Source organism: Heteronotia binoei, chromosome 3, assembly GCF_032191835.1.
Source record: "Heteronotia binoei isolate CCM8104 ecotype False Entrance Well chromosome 3, APGP_CSIRO_Hbin_v1, whole genome shotgun sequence".
In the NCBI taxonomy this organism is placed as follows: Eukaryota; Metazoa; Chordata; class Lepidosauria; order Squamata; family Gekkonidae; genus Heteronotia; species Heteronotia binoei.
The window spans coordinates 25,239,398-25,259,952 of record NC_083225.1 but is presented as its reverse complement, the minus strand read 5'-3'; the positions used below and the strand labels follow the sequence as shown (position 1 = coordinate 25,259,952).

The 20,555-nt window shown below is 42.5% G+C and overlaps 1 protein-coding gene and 1 non-coding gene across 10 annotated transcripts in view; both read left to right on the top strand.

The window, feature by feature from the left end:
• Positions 1-18,720, top strand: part of MBNL2 (muscleblind like splicing regulator 2) — a 63,283-nt gene extending 44,563 nt beyond the window's left edge. For 3 of the 9 annotated variants that reach the window (XM_060233607.1, XM_060233609.1, XM_060233603.1), the window contains 2 exons: positions 4,173-4,267; positions 18,446-18,720. In XM_060233607.1, coding sequence (XP_060089590.1) covers positions 4,173-4,267; positions 18,446-18,460 — 110 coding nt within the window. In that variant the 3' untranslated portion in view covers positions 18,461-18,720. Of the gene's footprint in view, positions 1-420; positions 457-4,172; positions 4,268-18,445 lie in introns of all 9 variants that reach the window. The other 6 variants (XM_060233608.1, XM_060233606.1, XM_060233602.1 and 3 more) reach the window with 3 other exon arrangements.
• On the top strand, positions 10,961-11,027 carry TRNAT-CGU (transfer RNA threonine (anticodon CGU)). The gene has a single exon. It is a non-coding gene; the product is annotated as a tRNA-Thr (tRNA).
• Positions 18,721-20,555: the final 1,835 nt, after the last annotated feature.

Here is a 20,555-nt window from a genome sequence, read left to right as displayed (position 1 = left end):
TCTGGATTATTTATGTTTGGATCCGTATATCCAGTATGATGTTACTGTTCTGCAGGGCTTTTTTTGTAGCAGGAACTCCTTTGCATATTTGGCCATACACCCCTGATGTAGCCAATCCTCCAAGAGCTTATGGGGCTCTTAGTACAGGGTCTACTGTAAGCTCCAGGAGGATTGGCTACCCATCAAGGGTGTGTGGCCTAATATGCAAAGAAGTTCTTGCTACAAAAAAAAACCCCTGGTGTTCTGAAACCAAATGCTTTATACTGGAGCTATGAATGACCTTTCTGAAGTTGTATTGAACTAACTTTGGCTTCTCCTTGGGAATGCTTGGATCTCAGTTTGAATGTTAACTCTAAACAGCTAACCTGTTTCTTCCCTTTATTCACTTTTCCCCCCACCTATCATTGCATGACACAACAGGGTCAGTTTTGTGCATGACACCTGCTACCAGTATTGGTAGGTTTCAAACTTCTTTATCAATCTCTTTTTTTATTGTATTCTGTACCTTCCTTTGTTTGGAGGAACTAAAACCTAGGCAACTGCTTTAATTTGATGGGTCATTTGGACTTTTGCTTGAACTGTTAAAATACTCAGTTTGTTTAAAAGAGAAACAAAAGCAAACAAAATCTGCCGCTTAGATGCAACATCACTTGCTATAACGATCCCACTGCAAAAAAGCACAAATACCATGAATTCCAATCTGCTTTTCTGTTTTCCAAATTTTTTCTCTTGCTATTTTATATTGCTAGCATTATTAAATCATAAAATATTGAAAAGCAGGCTAATTTCATCAGTGTTTTGAAGTTTCATAGTGGTGTGCCTATTTCTCCCTTTTGCTGTGCTGTACAAAAAAAGTTTTTATCAGCGTTTCCCAGAAGCACTCTTGCAGTAGAAAGTATCAACAAATCTTTGGTCTGAATTATATTTCATATTAAATGACATCAGAGCAACCTTGCATGTGAAAACATTTGAAAATTTGAATTTTTTCCTGAATAAAGGAAAAAAAAATAGGAATTTGCATATTCAGATGATTTGGACAGATTTATTTCAATTTGGTATCTCACATGTCTTTGAAAAACCTTTTGAAGTGTTTTTTTTCCAGTACAAACTTTTGTTGCGTTTGTAGGAATGTTTACAATAAATACAAAATCAAAGTTATTTAAAACTGAATTGAAATAAATGATGGGGGGGAGGGGTGGAATCTACTTTCCTGCTTGGGATTCAGTAAGTTACTAGTTAAATTAGGGAAAGAGCTATAGATTTTGTTTCAGAACAAACCATAAAATAAATCATATAATGACTAAAAGTTATGCAAAATCAAATTATCACTTGCCCTTTCAGAAGTATGACAGAAATTTAAAAGTCAGTATGAAGTAGGAAATTAACAATAGTTTACATTTGCTAGTTATAGTTCCCAAAGTTAATAAAAGTATCTTATACTTGTATCTTGAGGCTGGGGTGGGTGGGTGGGTTGCAGAGTCATGGGATAATTAAAAAAAAACAACAACCTCTTATATTTACTGGAAGTTCTTACCAGAAGTGACAAATGGCAGCTGTAGGAATCTAGGTAAACCCGTAGAATAAACCCATAGAGTTTCTGTCAGTTCCTAGATCTACCCTTTGTTACTACCGGTAAGTACACAAGGCTTACATGAGGATCCCCCACCAAATTCCACAGCCCTAAGATGTGTTAGTGTAAATGCATTCTGTCTCATATAAATTGTAACCTTAGTGGTTTTTACTGTATAGCAAACAGTAGACCAAACATGAAGTTGTCCATGCATACAGTATATGCAGACTGTAGCGGACTAAAAACAGTGGCTTGGATTCAGATGTGCTCTTCTGCTTACGAAAGGCACGTTTGAATCCAACTTTATTTTAATAAGAAGCTGCCTATCGAAAAACGGGGTGATAAAATGCTTTAGATTCAAACGACTAGGAGAACGCTCAGATGTTTAGATGTTCTTTATAGATGGAAGGTGTGCTGCAGGTTGCTTAGCAATATTGTCAGAGGTAGAAAGTAATATGTTTACATAAGAAGCCTATTCTAAGGGTTTAAAAGAGGCAGGTCATTTGATTAATGATGGGGAGAATCTTGGAAGGAGGTGTGGGGTGGGGGAGTAGGGGATGGGAATAAGGCAGCCAGAAGAACCTGCCAGGAGCAAAGAGCTCAAATGTAGTTGGGGGGCAGCGTGTTGGAGGAGCTTAAAAGGTAAGGCCAAGAGCGATGGTATTGAAGAGATCTGTGAATTGGGCCTGCCCACTGCTTAGCCAGCCAGCCCTGTACTCATCTTTTCAGCGTGTTCGGAATCTGCATCTGCAGTGCTGTAAAGAAGTATGGGTCTTACAAGCAGAGCAGCCGCTATGAGCAGTAAGAAAAGCTACCAGAGTGTAGTATAACAGTGGAGAACACAAGAAGCTGATCGGTGTGCTTGATTGGCGTTGCTTTGGATCCTTGTGGTAGCTGAATCCTATCCATCCATGCATGCATGATTATTTTTTAAAAATATTTCCATGCCTGCCTTAATCCTGAGCATCTCATGACCCAATTTCCCCTCCCCTCCCACTCACATTGTTCCTGGGGAGTCCCCCTCAGGTTGCCAGGGGATCCCCCTCAGGTTGTCAGGTCTTCCCTGGCCACTGGCAGGGGATGGGGGGTTTAGAGTTTCTGGCTCCAGGTTAGGTAATGCCTGGAGATTTGAGGATGGAACCTGGGGAGGACAGTGCCCTCAGTGGAGTATAGTGCCATAGAGTCTGTCCTCCAGAGCATCCATTTTCTCCAGGGGAGCTGATCTCTGTAGTCTGAAAATTAGCTATAATTCCAGGAGATCTCCGTAAGCTGGCATCCCTAGGTTCCCCTCCCCCCCTCAGGGCAGTTTTTCGGGCTGTAGTGGCGGGGGGGAGGCAGAGAAGTCATTCATCCATACATGGAAATTTTAGATGGGATCCAACCCATAGTGATCCAACCCATAGGCTTTTTTTGTAGCAGAAACTCCTTTGCGTATTGGGCCATTCGCCCCTGATGTAGCCAATCCTTCCGGAGCTTACAGTAGGCCCTGTACTAACAGCCCTGTAAACTCTTGGAGGATTGGCTACATCAGGGTGTGTGGTCTGATACGCAAAGGAGTTCCTGCTACCCAAAAAGTCCTGGTGAGAAATAATATGACCAACATCCCCTCCCCCTCACCCTGAGGGGGAAAAAATAGTGGCTTAAACAGGAGAGGCAAAATCACAGTAACGTGGAAGAGATTGTTTGAGGAGAATATCTTTAATTGACTACAGTGGAGAAGTGGTGACAGATGAAAATGGAGTGCGTGAGTGAGAAGAGGATCATGGGATTTCCTGAGGCCCTTCAGTAGCAGTTGAGGGAAAAGGATGAGCCAGTGTCAGGACATGGAATTGTCCCCTAGGCAGCCAGGCAGAAGTCCAGACTTGATAGGCCCAAGATTTAAGTGTCTAGAAAGATAATAAGTACGACGGTGGCAGAGAGACTGAGAGAAATACACCAGAAGTTGGAGGGCTTGCCAATAGTTTGGTAGAAGAAAACAAGAAGAAAGTCAGGGGGAAACGTGTCTTTCACAGGGAGACAGGATTGGAGGGAATGCCAACATTTCAACAGGTTTCATTGACAGAACTGCAGTCATAAGGGAAAAGAAAATGTTCGGGATATAAACACTATGAATAGAAAGGGTTTTAAAAATACATATAGCTGATTTCCAAATACAAGTAATTCTACTTTATATGACCTACATTTTGGTAGGGAACTCTTAACTTCTATAATTGGAGGAATGCCTATCAGTGTGTCCCCCCCTCCCCACTTACACATAAATCATCCACTTTCATGAAAGCATCATTTGAACATCTCAATATTAAATAAAAACACACCCCAAAACAATGACTTTTTAAAAAGAACTTTTTTTGCTTCTGTTCTGGGAACCGCTGATAACTGTGACAAACTTCCTTTAAATTGTACTTGTAATAAGCTATTTTCCCTTTTGTTTTATTTCTCTGCCATGCTTCCTTGCTTTGCATTGTGGTTGCATGCCATCTGCTGGTTTAACCCCATGATGGCTTGCTGCTCTGATATCCACCATGCCAAAAAAAAATGCCACTTCCATTGCCATAATGCTACACACTCCTGTTCATTGCTTCCATGGCTCCCCTCCTGAAAGTACCCATGATGCACAGCGCTACGTCCGCCACTGTCTCTGCAGCAACAACTCCTGCAACAAGTGTCCCCTTCGCCGCAACAGCCACAGCCAATCAGGTTTGCTCCTTTTTAAAGCTTTCTTTCACAGATCCCAAACTCTAAATGAGTGCTGGTACCGATTTAAAACAAAACAACAACAACAACAAAAAAAATTCTCCCGGAGAATTTTTTTTTCCTTCATGTTTCTTACCCATCAAACTTTATTTTGAAACAGTTCCGTAGCAAGTATTTATGGGCAGGTTGCACTTATTTAGAGTTAACATTTATTTGCAAATAATGGTGTAGCTGTGTGGTAGTGTTGCACTATTTGTTTCCTTTCTTTCTTTTTTTTGTTTCCTAACACTGTGCAATTAACCCTACTGAGAGAAGAGTCGTTTTAGTGGTGATCTAGTTATATAGAAATTGTCCAATTAACTTCTGGATTCTGGAGGGACAAACGTGTTAAACCAGGTTTCTGATGTTAACTTTGTTTTCCTCATATGTCGCATATAAATAACCAACTGGTCTTTTCCTGAATGCTGAAGCAAACGCCAAATGGATACAGTCAGCTGAAAATAACAGCTGGAGGCCAGGGAATCCTTCATATTTGTGCTTAGCATGATAACGTGGAAAGCTGTACTTTTATTATCCTGAGATGTTAAGGGAGCTCTCTCAAGCTTGAAAAATCATAATTTCCTGTCCATTAATTTTTTTTTATCTGCAAGTAATCCGCAAGATTGGTGATTGCTGCAGTTCGGTATTCTTTCACTCTGCATATTTGTAATAGAGCTGTACATGGCAGAAGGGTGCTCACCACTAACTACTGCAAGGCCCCCCATACAGGATTTGCATCCGGATACAGACACAATAGGAACCAGCTTAGTATCAGGAGCTGGTGCAGCACAGTGGCTAAGAGAATGAGCTGGGATCTGGGAGATGCCCAGTTCAAATCCCTCCTCTGCCACAAGGTACATTTCAGAATGTTGTGCAGATGTGGGGGTTTTTTCGTAGCAAGAACTCCTTTGCATATCAGGCTACACCAGGGGCCATTTTGTAAAAAATAGGTAGTGGAGCTCATTAGCATAACTCATTAGCATATGCTGCCCCCCCACCAGCGAAAAGCAACCCGATGCAAGAAAGGAGAGCCCCAGGTGAGCGAGGCCTGCTTGGGCTGGCTAGAGCTCACCTGGGGCTCTCCTTGGCCACTCCCCCCCAGTCAAAAGACCAGCAAGCCACCTGCCACCCAAAACCACATAAGAAGTGGAGAAAGGGTGGCATAGGGCTTCTCCAGGGGTTAATGAGGGCTGCTGGGGTGTGGCAAAGCTGGTGGCTAGCTGACTGCCCACTCTCCTAATCCAGGGATTGTTATGCAGCTGCACCTACTATTCAATGGACAAGGTAGGTGGGGAGGAAGAGGGGGAACCATCAGAAAGGTTCAGGTGCTGTGCTCCTGTGAGCTGCTGCTGAATTCAAGGCCTGGACTACACCCCCCTGGTGTAGCCAGTCTTTCAAGAGCTTACAGGGTTCTTAGTACAGGGCCGACTGTAAGCTCCAAGCGAATTGGCTCCATCGGGGGGGGGGTGGTGGTGGTGGTGGTGGCCTAATATGCAAAAGAGTTCCTGCTACAAAAAAAACTCTGTGTGGATGATTTTAGAATATGTATGGATCACTTTGAACCCTGAAAGCACTATATAAATGCTTAAGTATGACCATTGCTTGTGAGCTTTCTTGCTATCGGTGAGAAAGCTAGATTGCACACAAGATGTAGTGAAGCAACTCCCTGATAAAGTCTATAAGTTCTGTTCCCTTCTGTCCAGCACGATGATTGCCATTTTAGTTCTCCCTCCTCCCTCTCTAGGTTCTCATGGTACCTAGAGAAATAGTTCCAGTGTATAGAGCAGAGGAAGAAAGACTGCTAACTGTGGAAACAACAGAAAGTTGCAGGCAGAATTGACTTCCCTACATCACAGAACTACTTAAATTGTTTATGTGTGTGGCTGTTGTTCTTCCTTAAATATTTTCCCAAGAGAGGAACAACAACAACAAATCTTACGGACCTATCAGTCAGTCTCGGTCTTCCCTATCCCTACCTTTCTATCATTGTTCTGTCAAAAAGTCTTATTTTCATTTTTAGCAAAATAGCTAATCTTTTAGGCTTTTCTTGTGGTCCTCTTCAACTAGGAGGAAAGCTGTTGAGGGATTGTATGCACCCAAATTCTGTACTGACCAATATTGTTTGTTAAACATATATGGCTTCCCTGGTGAAAAAGCTGTAGATCAGTTTTGTCTTTTCACAAGGAGTGCTATAGCACTGTTTGTGGCTTATTCCTTGTGTCAGGTCAAGCGTTCCTGCAAACAATACTGAAATCTAGCTTTCTGCTCTAAGAAAAAGGATGTGAAGGTGATCTGGCTGTGACATCTGTCACCCCATTGATCGCCAGGGTTGATTCGGCTGATCTGGCTGGCTAGGAGGGTGTCCCCTACCTCCCTCACTGCTCCATGTGCGTCCCTCTCCAAGCTGCGCACTCGGTGGAAGAAGACGACTATCCCAGATAGAAGGAGTGTACCGTTCTTCGGTCAAGGGTATACGATAGCTGTGCTCCCCTGCTAGAACCTCCAAACAAGCTCTAAGGAAAATGTTAAAAGATCTTGTTTGAAAATGCAAGACAATGGAATTGTTAATTTAAAACAGCAAGTGTGCTAAAGAAGACTAATTTAAAAACAAAACAACAAACCATCCTGTTCTTACACTTCCAAAACTACATGACCCCAGTAAGTCTGCATTTGCAAGACCATCTCTAACCAAGATTCTTCCTTGTTCTGGTCCCTGCCCATACTACTTTATTGCGGTTCTGTGAAACGGGATGCCTTGATAATTAATTATTCGATCTTATATTCAAATAATGAGTAACTTCAACATAAATACCAGAAAAGCCAATGTTTCAGGACTTTTCAGTGTAGAAAAGAGACAGCTACAAGGAGGACATGACAGAGGTTTATAAAATTATGCACTGGATAAAGAGGGCAATCAGAGGTTATTTGTTTTCCCTCTCGCAAAATACTAGAACTTTGGAGCACACAATGAACTTCACAGGCAGTAGATTCAGCACAAACAAAAGGAAATACTTCTTTACTCATTGAAGGATTAAAATCTGGAATTCACCACCAGAGACAGGTATAGGCAGTTTAAAAGGGGGATTCGACAGATTGATGGAGTGCTGGTCCGTTAGAAACTACTAGTCATGGAGACTAAAGGGAACCTCAACATTCAGAGGCAGTAAACCTCTGAATACCAATGCCAGGAGGCAACATATGGGGAAGGCGTTGGCCTCTCTGCCCTGTTGTTGGCTTTTCTTTGTAACTGGTTGGCTACTGTGTGAGGCAGGATTCTGAACCACGGGTCTGGTCCAGCAGGGCTCTACTTATGGTTTTACTCCTTTCATAGAAAGTATAGAAAACAAATCACCCCCACTCCCATATCCAGATTCTTTCTAGGCGCTGTCGGAACGCAGGGCGCTGTGGCCTATTGGGTACAGTGTCATACTAGCATCTGAGAGACCCAGGTTCAAATCCTCACTCTGAAAGCTTGCTAGATGACCTTGGACCAGTCACATACCTGGGGGGCTTGACCCACCTCATGAAGTCTTGAGGGAAATGATGTAAACAGCTCAGATAAATGTCTTTGTGCTGTCATTACCACCAGCCTTAAATAAATAGATGAACCACTGGTCTGATCCAGGCAGGGCTCTACTTATGTTTTTATTCCTTTCATAGAAAGTTTGGAAAACAAATCACCTCCACTCCCGTATCCAGATTCTTTCTGGGCGCTGTCAGAACACAGGGCGCTGTGAAATAGTGAGGAACTTGTTCAACAGAATCCAGTACTGTGTTGACTGTGTCAGTTCCTAGTATTGCTGGATCACTACTGTGAAGTGCCCATATGAGCCTATATCCCTTATTGTCACATCATAGATGATAACTGAGTGGTCCCATAATATTCAGGAGCCTCTGTAGTGCCACTGCAAGTTGTATAGAAAGCACAACTCCACAAAAGGTTTGACGCAGGGCTTTTTTTTTTTGGTAGCAGGAGCTCCTTATTAGACCCACATATTAGACCCACAACCCTGATGTAGCCAATCCTCCCAAGAGTTTACAGGGCTCTTCTTACAGGGCCTACTGTAAGCTCCAGGAGGATGGGCTACATCAGGGATGTGTGGCCTAATATGCAAAGGAACTCCTGCTACAAAAAAACCCCCTGGATTTGGGTCTAGTGCCCTAAAAGCAGCAGAATGGGAAGCACTGAAAGCAAACTACATGCTGTGACAATCTCACAAGTGCATGTGCATTGCAGAGTGTTGCTTCAGAGAAGTCACATGTCAGTTCCTCATGGAGGAGAACCGGTTGAAATTTCTGGAGCCTTTTCTCTAAGGCTACCTTCAGACACCCCTTTTGAAACATTTGGGGCTCTCTGCAGTTGTGAGTTATTTAAGGCATTTCAGGTACATTTCATTTTGAATCACTGTCCTGGCACATTTCAGAGTGCTTTGTCCACAGTTTCTGAAGCCTCTTGTGGTTCCTGCACAGAGTCGCTGCATCCTGTCTTTGCAAAATGCTGCTGAACTTTTAAAGTTGCCGCCACTTTTGTCTGGTGTTGCCTCTGCAAACCTGAACTCTATGCAGAGCGCATCTCCTAGCAACAAAATATGTCAGGTTCCAATAATAAACCTAGGAAAAGGGAAAGGAAAGGTCTCCTGTGCAAGTACCAGTCGTTTCCGACTCTGGGGTGACGTTGCTTTCACAACGTTTTCACAGCAGATTTTTTACGGGGTGGTTTGCCATTGCCTTCCCCAGTTATCTACACTTTCCCCCCAGCAAGCTGGGGACTCATTTTACTGACCTCGGACGGATGGAAGGCTGAGTCAACCGGGAGCCAGCTACCTGAACCCAGCTTCCACCAGGGATCAAACTCAGGTGGTGAGCAGAGCTTAGGACTGCACTACTGCAGCTTTAACAGATGGGTGATGGTGGATGAAGTCTCCACCTAACCATCCAGTTAAAGGCCCAGCATCAAAAATGCTACATCTGGTGCCTTGTTGACTGTAACAGAACTAAAAAGAACGCATTTCCCTTATCCAACTGCAGCCAGAAATCACCCACCAGGGCAGTTTGTGTCCCAAAACCAGGTCTGAGGCTGAATTGAAATGTATCAAGAGCAGATGGCGAACCCAGAAGTTTTTCAGCCACCACTCTCTCAGTTGCTGTGTCCAAGAATTATAAGTTTGACACATGCTGTCTTCAATAGAGGTAGGGTTGCTAGGTCCCCTGCAGCCTCTGGTACCATAGAGTTTTCCTCCCAAATTGCTAGAGTGTCTGGGAAAACCATAGAGTTTTCACAGAAGCTCCTAGAGTGGCCAGCACACGACGTAGCCGCCATTGCACTGGCAACATTGGGAGGGGATCCCCCTGCCTGCCCACTGCAGGCCGGCGGGTTGGGGACCCCCAAAGCAGGAGAACCCCCACCCCTCCTGGGAGCCCTGAATAGAGGTCTTTGGAAACTGAGAAGCCCTCACTTTGTCTCTGCAAGATTTAATTAACCAAGAAGGGCAAGGTCCAGACAACAGGCCAGGATCCTGTTGACATCGTTGGACGAGACTAGTCCAAAACCATCCAGGGAACATCGACCAGATGGTGTTTCTGACATCTCTCCTACCTGACTCAACTCCAGAGTAGCATCCAAGCTGTGTCAGATCAGAAAAATAGAATCAGTGAATAAACACATGCTATCATTTCAGCTTATGGCCAGATTCCTATGACTTTGAAACTGACCCCTAGGAGTTGATATTGTATGAATTGACCTAAACAACTGTGCTGGAAACAGTTCAGTTGATGTAATGGAGGAGAGTGTTTGGTTTTTCTGTTATTATTACCAGGGGTAGTTTAGTAGCTGTCTTCACCAAAGATATTTCTGAGCATCTGTCTGGATCCAAAAACAGTGAGTAGAAGGGAAATAGGACCTAGTGTTATTCCATGCCATAGCCCCCGGTGTTGCTTGTATTGTTCTCATCAGGGCTTCTTCTTTTTTTTAAGGAAAAAGCCCAGCAGGAACTCATTTGCATATTAGGTCAACCCCTCTGACATCACTATTGTTTCATACAGGGCTTTTTTGTAGGAAAAAAACCCAGAAGGAACTCATTTTCATATTAGGCCACACCCCCTGATGTCACTATTGTTTCACATAGGGCTTTGTGGAAACAGCGCAACCAGAATTCATTTGCATATTAGGCCGCACCCCCTGATCCCAAGCCAGCCGAAACTGTGTTCCTGTGCGTTCCTGCTCAAAAAAAGCCCTGATTCTCATGCTTTGGCTTGAGCAAGACTATATGTGCTGTCGCACAAGCAAAACATGTTTGGATTTAGTATCACATTTTGTATGCAATACTGAAGATATAAAGCAATCCCTTCTATGAATTTGACGTTATCTTCCATTTGCAAGAACCCACCCATTGGATTTAACTCAGTAAACTGGTGAGGTCTCCAGCTTCCAGTGTTTGCATGCAAAACATTTTACTGGATTATTTACAATAATGTTTAGCTGTTAATGTTATGAGAACAGCAGGATTAATATATAGCTTTTCAGCAGCCAATTTCACAGTGTTTGGTCTAATGTTTTGTACAGCGGTGGAAGATGCAGGGCCCTAAGGGAGCGGCAAGTAGAAGTTCCTGTTTCCTAGTCAGGCCTCTTGTCCCATCTTACTCCATTTAGGGAGGGACGGTGGTTCAGTGGTAGAGCGTCTGCTTCGTACGCAGAAGGTCCCAGGTTCAATCCCCGGCATCTCCAACTAAAAAGGGTCCAGGCAAATAGGCGTGAAAAACCTCAGCTTGAGACCCTGGAGAGCCGCTGCCAGTCTGAGTAGACTAGACAGTACTGACTTCGATGGACCAAGGCTCTGATTCTGTATCAGGTAGCTTCGTATGTTCATATGTTCCAGACCTCTGCTTCTGGTGCTGGTTGAGGAACCTGTGCTCTGCAGCTTGACCACTCGTGATAGCCTTGCCTACCCAGGGAGTGGAATAATAAGATCTAGGTTGAATATGACCTTGTGTTACTTAAACATTCAATTCCCCAAACCCCTATACATGGATTTTTATGTTCTCGTTTAACATATAATTGCAGGCATATTGAAAGGCTTTGCGTTCTGATCAATACATTCATAAATGCTTCTGCTTTTTTCTTTTCTTTTTTTTTACATTTGATTTTCTCGATGCCTTTTCTGCTAGTCAGTTTTGACCACAACACTGTGGGATGCTTTAGCTATAGTAGAAAACCAGGTCTAGGCATTGTAAGCCCTGTGCTTAGATGTACTGTCCTCCTCCCTCTTCTCTTGGTGCACTTACTATGATAATTAAAAAGAATAATATACTACCTTTCTGCCCTCATAAGGGCCACCAAGGTGGCTAACAGATCAAAACGTATGTAATAAAATAACATCTAAAAACATACTCCAGTGAAGCAGTTTAAACCAGAGTTAAATTATACTAGAAAAACATAAAAACAACTAAAACATTGGGCAGTAAGGAAGGGAGGGATCATTGAGGGAATTCCAAACTGAACAAAAATGAAGCAAAACAAAAATTTAAAAGGTCTTTGCCTGCTGTCAGAAGGTGACTACAAAAGGAGATAGATGAGTCCCCCTGGAGAGAGAATTCTAGAGTTTTGGTGTCATGACAGAGAAGGCCCTCTTCTGGGTTGCCAAGATGGGGACACCTGAAGCAGGCCCCCAAAAGATGACTGCAGTTGTTGGGTGGTAGGTTCATAAGGGAGGAGACAGTCTTTAGGCGCGTTGGTCCCAAACCATGTACAACGTTAAAGGTCAACACCAGCACCTTTAATTGTGCCTGGAGACAGATTGGGAACTGGTGTAGCTGGACCAAGACTGGAGTGATATGGTCCCAATGACCCACTCCAGACAACATCCTGGGTGCAGCATTCTGCAACAACTGAAGTTTCTGGACTCTTTTCAAGGGCAGCTCCACATAGAGTGCATTGTAGTATCTAAAACTAGAGTTGCCAGGTCCATTGGACCAGCAGGCTAGGGATGGGGGGTAAATTTAACAGGAAAGAAGCCGGAAATTAACGCAATGAGCCTACATCAACCAGAAGTGTGATGCTCTGGTTTGTGGGCAAAACCTCTGTGGCAGAATTAGCTTCTAACCATAGAATTGTGGCCAAAAACCAGAGCGTTGCCCTGATGTTACCAACATTCCTACATTGCTTCTGGTGACACAGGCATGTCATGTTTATTTCTGGATTATTGTCTAATGGGAGGGTGATGGTGGCAGAGAGGAGTGCCCAAGACAGGGAGATTCCCGCCTGCACCGGAGTATCTGACAACCCGATCTAGAACCCTTTGAGTACCTGACCCTTTCCTGCATTCCAGGACTATGTGAAAGTGTTTGTTATTGCTACAGATGCAAGATAAAATGAATGTGCAGAAACATGAATGGTGGTTGATTTTTTTTTTAAAAAAACTTGTTTTAAATCCCTTTTTTGTTATTGGAAACAATTCTACAACTGATTTGGAATTGCACGGCCTGCGCTGAGGAGCTGGGCAGGGAAGTTGCTGAAAAAATAGAAATAGTTTAAGACTAATTTTATTGGCTGACAAGTGTGTACTGAAATGATTATTGAAAAGATACGGTCAGCCTTCCTTTATATGATAACGCTACCTGCTTTGAGGAGTATGAAATGTAATCAATCCTCCATCTAAAAGTTAATGGCTTATATCCATCATTTAGGGTGGGGAATAGGCTGGCAGAGCAATATTGTAATTTATTAGTAGCAGCAGTAGTAAATTAAAAGTTAAGCACTAAAACTGACTGTGTTCTCTGAAGAGATAAGTGCCTAGATCAGGGGTGGCCAAACTTGCTTCATGTAAGAGCCACATAGAATAAATATCAGACATCTGAGAGCCACAAGACATGAATGTCAGATGTTTGAAGGAAGGCAGGCAGGCAGGCAAATAGATAGGGGGGCAGAGAGGTGGAAAGAAAGCAACTTTAAATGTATTCTCCAAGCTGCTGGCTGGCTTGGCTTAGAGAAGTGATTTAAAGAACAAATGCCTTCTCCACGCAGTGGTGGGGACTTCAAGAGCCACACAATATGTGTGAAAGAGCCACATGTGGCTCCCGAGCTGCAGTTTGGCCACCCCTGGCCTAGATGAACAAACCCACCTTTCCAGAATTCACATAACACTCAAAAACATTTTGGATCTGAAAATGAAGGTATTTTGTATAAGTTCCTGGAAGCATGAGGTCATTTCCAGTAGATAATCTTGTAAGATGCTAGATAGGTATTCTCTGCCTAGGTATACCTGCTCTGCTGCTCATGTTAAAGAAACAGAAAGCAGAAAACTTCATTTTGCTCACATGAAACACCAGCGTGTTGCAGCGGTTAAGAGTGGCAGACTCTAAACTGGAGAAACTGGTTTGATTCCCCACTTCTCCACAAGCAGCCAGCTGGGTGACCTTGGGCCAGTCAGAGTTCTCTTGGAGGATTGGCTACATCGGGGGCGTGGCCTAATTCACAAAGGAGCTCCTGCTAGAATTCCACCCCTGGTTATACCTAATCACCACTGAGCTCATACATACGCTTAAGCTGCTGCAGAGTGAATTCTTACCCCCAGGACATCTTGGTCAACTGTATCATTCTGCAAAATAGTTCTTAAAAAACACCATCAACTACTAGTGACTGGTTAATGCACATCACAACAATTGTCTGGGTTCACATTGTACGTCAAGACGGGGATTCATGTGAATTGCTAAATAACAAAACTAGAAACTTTCACCGCATTTGACAGGCTCTTCTCCTTATTGCGAGACTGTCCCATGAATAGTCTGTGACTGTAAGTTATAGCCCCATGGTGCAGAGTGGTAAATGACGGTACTGCAATCCAAGCTTTGCTCACAACCTGAGTTTGATCCCAGCAGAAGCTGGGTTCAGGTAGCCGGCTCAAGGTTGACACAGTCTTCCATCCTTCCGAGGTCAGTAAAATGAGTACCCAGCTTGCTTGGGGGTTGAGTGTAAAAGACTGGGGAAGGCAATGGCAAACCACCCCATAAAAAGTCTGCCAGGAAAACGTCATGATGTGATGTCACCCCATGGGTCAGTAACGACTTGGTGCTTGCATAGGAAACTACCTTAATAACTAGGTTAATGAGTAGAGATGATGCACATTCTTTCTTAAGCAGAAAAGAGGTCTATAACTGAGGGTCTATACAGCAAGACATTAGACTAGGGGAGGAACTCCAGGGGCGCTTTCACACATACTAAATAATGCACTTTCAATCCACTTTTAATGCACTTTGCAACTGGATTTTACTGTGTGAAATGGCAGAACCCACTTGCAAATTGTCACTGAAGTAGATTGAAATGGCATTATTTAACACGTGTGAAAGACCCCCAGGATACCACTGAGGATCTTTGACTTGGGAAATCGAACCTTTCTGCATCCTCGCAACAGGTTTATTGCAATCAGACGAGGAGCTCACTTCAGAGTGAGGCTTTGACTCGATTTGACCACACTTGTGGCACAGCCTTATGCAGAGTTACTCCAGTCTACCCTGCAGAAACAATGGGAATGCATGGTTAATATGCCAATCAAAGAAAGCAGTACAAAAACTCTCTACATCTAAAGTTCATGGCTTGGTTATGCCTGCCTTTTATTGTAAATGCTTGAAATAAAAATGAAATTTGGTCATGAGGTGAAGCTGACAACGCATCTATTAATTAATTCTGCGGCTTAAGAAGAAATGTCAGCTGAACAGGTCTGCCGCATTTTTGGCTATCTGTTTTCAAACCAGAAATTCCAACCACTTTTAACCATGCTTTGGGCTGGATCCTAGAGAGCTGTTCTCTATTCTTTAAGTGAGATAAGCATCTGCCTTGTTCATTGTCTTCAACTGAGTGAAGCAATCCCAGTGCCAGTCACTGCCCGATGCCATATTTTAGGGCTTATGGGTCCTGATACCCTGCATAATAAGGTGGCAGTGGCAGAGTGAAGGGAAACGGATCCTTACTGGATCTCATTCACAGAAGATGCCAAGGCTACCTTTTGACTACAAGAAGGTTTAATTTCGACAGCTGATGAGATGCAGAAAGCAAGCTATGTCCCTTTTCAGTTGCAGCGATAACTCCTGGAAAACGTATTTAATTAGAACAATCTAATGACTGCTCGTTCTGTTCATAGGAACAGACATTCTTCACTGGGTGACTGTTCATTGGGACTTGAGGGTATAGCAGGAGGAGCAGAAGGTAGATAACAGCTAGTTCAGTCTGTTTCTGCAGATGGAGTACAAGGCATGTACTACGGCTCCCTTATGCTTCTTCATGGGCAAGTGGAAGGCTCACAGAAGTGTTACACTCCAGAGCAGTGGGTTTTTTGTAGAAAAAGCCCAGCAGGAGCTCATTTGCATATTAGGCCACACCGTCTGGCCTGGGAGTACGTGGCAGCCCCATGGTGGCTCGGGCCAGCCGGAGCCCTGGCCAGCTCAGCTGGAGCTCCGCTCCTGTGGGCTCTGGCAGAAAAAAAAAAAATCAGCCGAAGCTCCTCTCCTATGGACTCCGGCAGGGAAAAAAATGTAAAAGCTGGAGCTCTGCTCCTGTGGGCTCTGGCGTGAAAAAAAAATTAAAAGCTGGAGCTTTGCTCTTGTGGGCTCTGGCAGGAAGAAAAAAAACAGCTGGAGCTCTGCTTTTGTGGGCTTCGGCAGGAAAAAAAGTAAAAAGCTGGAGTTCTGCTCTTGTGGCTTCTGGCAGGGGGAAAAAAGCCCTGCTGCAGAGTAATTACCTTTTTGGAGTTCACTATCAGTTGATGAGATGATGGCCACCAGCACTGGTAGCTCCAAGAGGGAATTAGGCAGATTCACGGAGGACTGGTGTGTTAGTACCGGGGTCCCCAACCCACAGGCCGCGGACCGGTCCCGTTCCGTGGCCTGTTAGCAACCAGGCCGCGGAGTAAGGTAGAGACCTTTACCTACTTCTCATTTAAAGATCCCTGTGGGGGGCAGGGATGGGGTGTGAGGGCAGCTTGGGGCAGCAAAAACCCCAGTACCCCCACCGGCCCATGGAAAAATTGTCTTCCACAAAACCGGTCCCTGGTGCTAAAAAGGTTGGGGGCCACTGTGTTAGGAGATACTAGCCATAGTGACTAATGAGAATCAACACAAAACCAGTGCTGGAAAGCACCATCATGAGAACGCTTTGGCCTCTACACCCTGTTGGCTGGCCCTCTAGGGGAACTGGTTGTGTCCACCGTGGGAAACAGGATGCTGGATTAGATGGACCAGTTTTGGCAGTGGCACTCATTTGTAGTTTATTATTTTTTTAATAAAGGTACGAATTGACTGGGGAAGGCAATGGCAAACCACCCCGTAAAAAGTCTGTCATGAAAACGTTGTGACAGCAACGTCAACCCAGAGTCGAAAACAACTGGTGCTTGCACAGGGGCTACCTTTACCTTTTTACGAATTCTGTAGCAGTTGAAATAAGCCCACTTCCAGTATGTGACAAATGAGATCTTGGGTTTTTGGTTATCTGTAGGTTAGTGGTGATATTTTGTTACGATTAGCAACACACATTGCACACATGTATAGTGAAAAATTGCAGTAAATGGATAGATTTCTTGTTAAGGGGGCCTCATAGTTTAGGTAGAATATGTGCTGGAAACGGTTCCCATATAGGAAAAATCTTTCCTGCAGTTAAATGTTTATTTTTAGGACTGAAGTATAGGCTTTGGATCAGCATAGAGTGTCATGATATCTAGCAGCCGATGATATCAGTTGGTTCCACTGAATTTTGTGCTTAAAACCACTGCCTGCTTCCAAAAGAAAGAGACAGATTCATTTCCCCCCAGAATAATATCTTTCTTAGAAAAAAAATAAATAAACTTGGCAAATAAATCCACAAAATATGACCCTACGAGATTTTACAAGCCCATCATATTCAGTAGTCGTTCATGACCTGAAAAAAAGACTCTTCAGTTGTAAACACCTCAGGGCTTTTTTTGTACCAGGAACTCCTTTGCATATTAGGCCACACACCCCTGATGATGTAGCCAATCCTCCAGAGCTTACAGGGCTCTTCTTCCAGGGCCTACTGGAAGCTCTTGGAGGATTGGCTACCTCAGGGGTGGCCTAATATGCAAAGGAGTTCTTGCTGCAAAAAAAAAGCTCTGAAACACCTTATCTCCTTCTACTCTTACCACAACCAGTCTGCTGAGTGGCTGCATACAAACCTGAAATAACTCCTGGTCATCACCTGCTAGCCATACTTTCTTGTTTCTCAGCAATTGGCTAAGCATATTGTCATAGAAAACGGCTGTTTATGGAATCCTGTCCGACTTCCTAGATAACGTGCTTTACATCCGGATTGTTGCTATTCTTATACAGTAAAAATCCAGACGTAAAACACACTATTTAATATAGTGTGAATGCACCATGCCTGTCAAAGAAGGAATTATATGACAGGAGACTCCCAGGTTAATATGGTACCTTGAACTGTTCAGACAGAACAGCCTGTGTAAAGATTCCCAAATTGTAGGGTAGGATTGTGCTGTTGATCACCAGAGGAACTGCTTTTCTGATACTTCCTCGGGAAAAAAAAAGACTGCCTCCACAGAGTTCCCTGGTTTGCAAAACAGATAAATAAAAAGTTATTACTGGAACATGAAATGTATTGAAAAAGCCCATAGCTACCAATTAATTCACCATTTAGATGCTTTCAGACTATCAGTGAGTCTCCCCTACTGATTTTAGCTAAGCTTCGGGTTTGCGATAACCACAGACCTTCCTCCTGATTTCATCTCGTAAATTATACTGTGGCTGTCTGTTACCTCCCTCTAGAGATGGCAATGAACACTGAAGGAGTACACGAGTGTTTCTGATAGTTAGCGGTCTAAGCCTTTTGCAGGGACTCGCTTGTCCTCCCGTATAATTCAGCTCTCTTTAAACGCAAGACGTATTTTGCAGTGTGCTTAGGTTTTCTTGGTTCCTCAAAGTTGTGTAATTAAAAAGAAAAGATAAGCATCCGTGGGAAAGGCCTGCATGTAATAAAAGTTTTAGTTAATAAAATTTCAGGCGAATCTGTGTTTTCATTTTTGGGTAACACGAGAAAACACTAATATCAGGAGTGCGTGTGTGTGTTTGTGTGTTTTCTTTTAATTCCTGCCACACATCCCAACAGTGTTTCTTTTCTTCTAACAGATAATCCTCAAGTAGCCAACAGGAATGGAATGGAATGTCAAGAGTCTTCATTAAGAACAGCAAAGCATTGTTACTGTACATACTACCCTGTCTCTTCCTCGATAGAATTGCCACAAACTGCATGCTGAGTAACGAGTTTGTTCGTCCGGACAAATCACAAAACACTAAGGAGCTAGTGCTGCTATATCATATAGGAATATTAAATATGGTATGCTTAGTATATTCCAAACTAATCTAGTTAACTATCTGATGCTAGCTGTGATGGTTCAAGACATTTTAAAAAAAAGGGTAATGTTTTACTTTTAAAAAGGTTTTTTATACAACACCGTTTACTTTTTAGGAGTATTGTCTTGCCACCATAACGATAGCTAATGTAAGTAGTCCTATTCATGTATTATTGTAGGGTTCACAACTTTATGAATCTTTCAATGTTAGCAATAAATGATTTACATTGGCCACTAAGCCCAGGATCCAAAGAACCACATGACAGGTTCCACACGGCCAGGGTTGCTTTCTACAACAGCCAATTTTGTGCAACTCCACAGGACAAATCACTTTTGGAACTGCAGTAAATTTTAGTAGTACCCCATGATAATAGCAAAGGAATCCACTGCTTGAATTGGGGAGTTGGAGGGGCTAAGTTTTTAAAAAAAACAACACTGCGCATGTGCAAGCACTTGGGTGCACCAGGGTAACTCTTTGGATCCTGGCCAATATACGCAAACTGGAGATTTTAACTTTTAACCCATTGACAATTTTTGTACTCTCTTTAAAAGCTCACTTCTCTACTAGGCAGTTGATGCCAAGATAAAAGAGATGATGTGAAGGTCAGAACCCTCGATTCCCCCATGTCACCTCCTAAAATCCCCAATAGAGAATTCAAGGTAAAGCACAAATTGCTGAGATGCACAGATGATATTAGACTTGTATGGAGAGGCAGTATTGGAACCACGGCATTCTAGAACTAAAGTTAAACCTCCTTTGCACGGTATGGTTTCCATACCCCTAACAAAGTCTTGACTTATGTTATTTTACAAAGAGAGAAAATATTTTTTAAAAATAAGCCTTTGCAGAAGTGCCTAAATTTTGCCACGTCAGACTTGAAAGTAAGTGATCCTGAGGTCTCTAATTGAATCTATACCAAGTAATTAATCTTTTCAGATTTACAATCAGGTTACCAAAAAAAGAACTTGTTATGAAATAACTTCTTCCCAACTAAAGAAAACGAGGCTATAGATACAGAGATTTAGCATGATAATCTAATTTAATTAAAACTGGCTGCAGTCATTGAAAACTTGATAAGTGACTTTAATCTAGATGGTTAGGAGAATTTGAACATGATATAGAGAGAGCTTCAATTTATTCATTCTTACTATTGCCGTATTTTTAAAACTGGGTTAAAGAAGTTGTAACCGGATTACAGCACAGAGAGAGAAACTAATTCTTTTAACCTTTTTTTCCCCTTAAAAGTTTATTTTATGTCACAGAAAATGAAGATATCTTTAATACAGCTATATACATATTATATATATATACACATACATATATACGGACAAAACAGATTTTAATGTTTACTTTTTTAAATACATGTTGATTTACAAGGTAATTATATACATTTGATTAATGTAGGTTTGTTTTTAAGATTTATTTCCTACACTGTTGTACCAAATATGTCATTTCACATTTTATATGTTGCATATATATATATATATATCACAGAAAATCATAGTTTTTAAATTATTGTTTATAAAACAAAAAAGCAGCTGTTCTATGGAAATATGTATAATTGTTTGACACATCTGTTCTTTTTTCCATGTGAACATTATGAATGATTGCAGTATTTTAACTTAGCCTTTTCAGATTGATTCTAAGCTCTTCAGCTTTGACAGCACTGCCAGTTTGGAAAGACCATAAGCACTAACTGATTATTTGTTTAATGAAATTATTTTCCAGTGTTAAATTCGTTTTTCAAAGTCTAATATCTGCTTATGTTAAAACTGTAGATTTGATCACCTTGGAGGGGGGGGTGGAGATCCAAATTTAAATGGTAAACATAGTGATTGTAATCTTGAATTTCTTTTAATTTGTGAGGGGTATGTATCTTTTATTT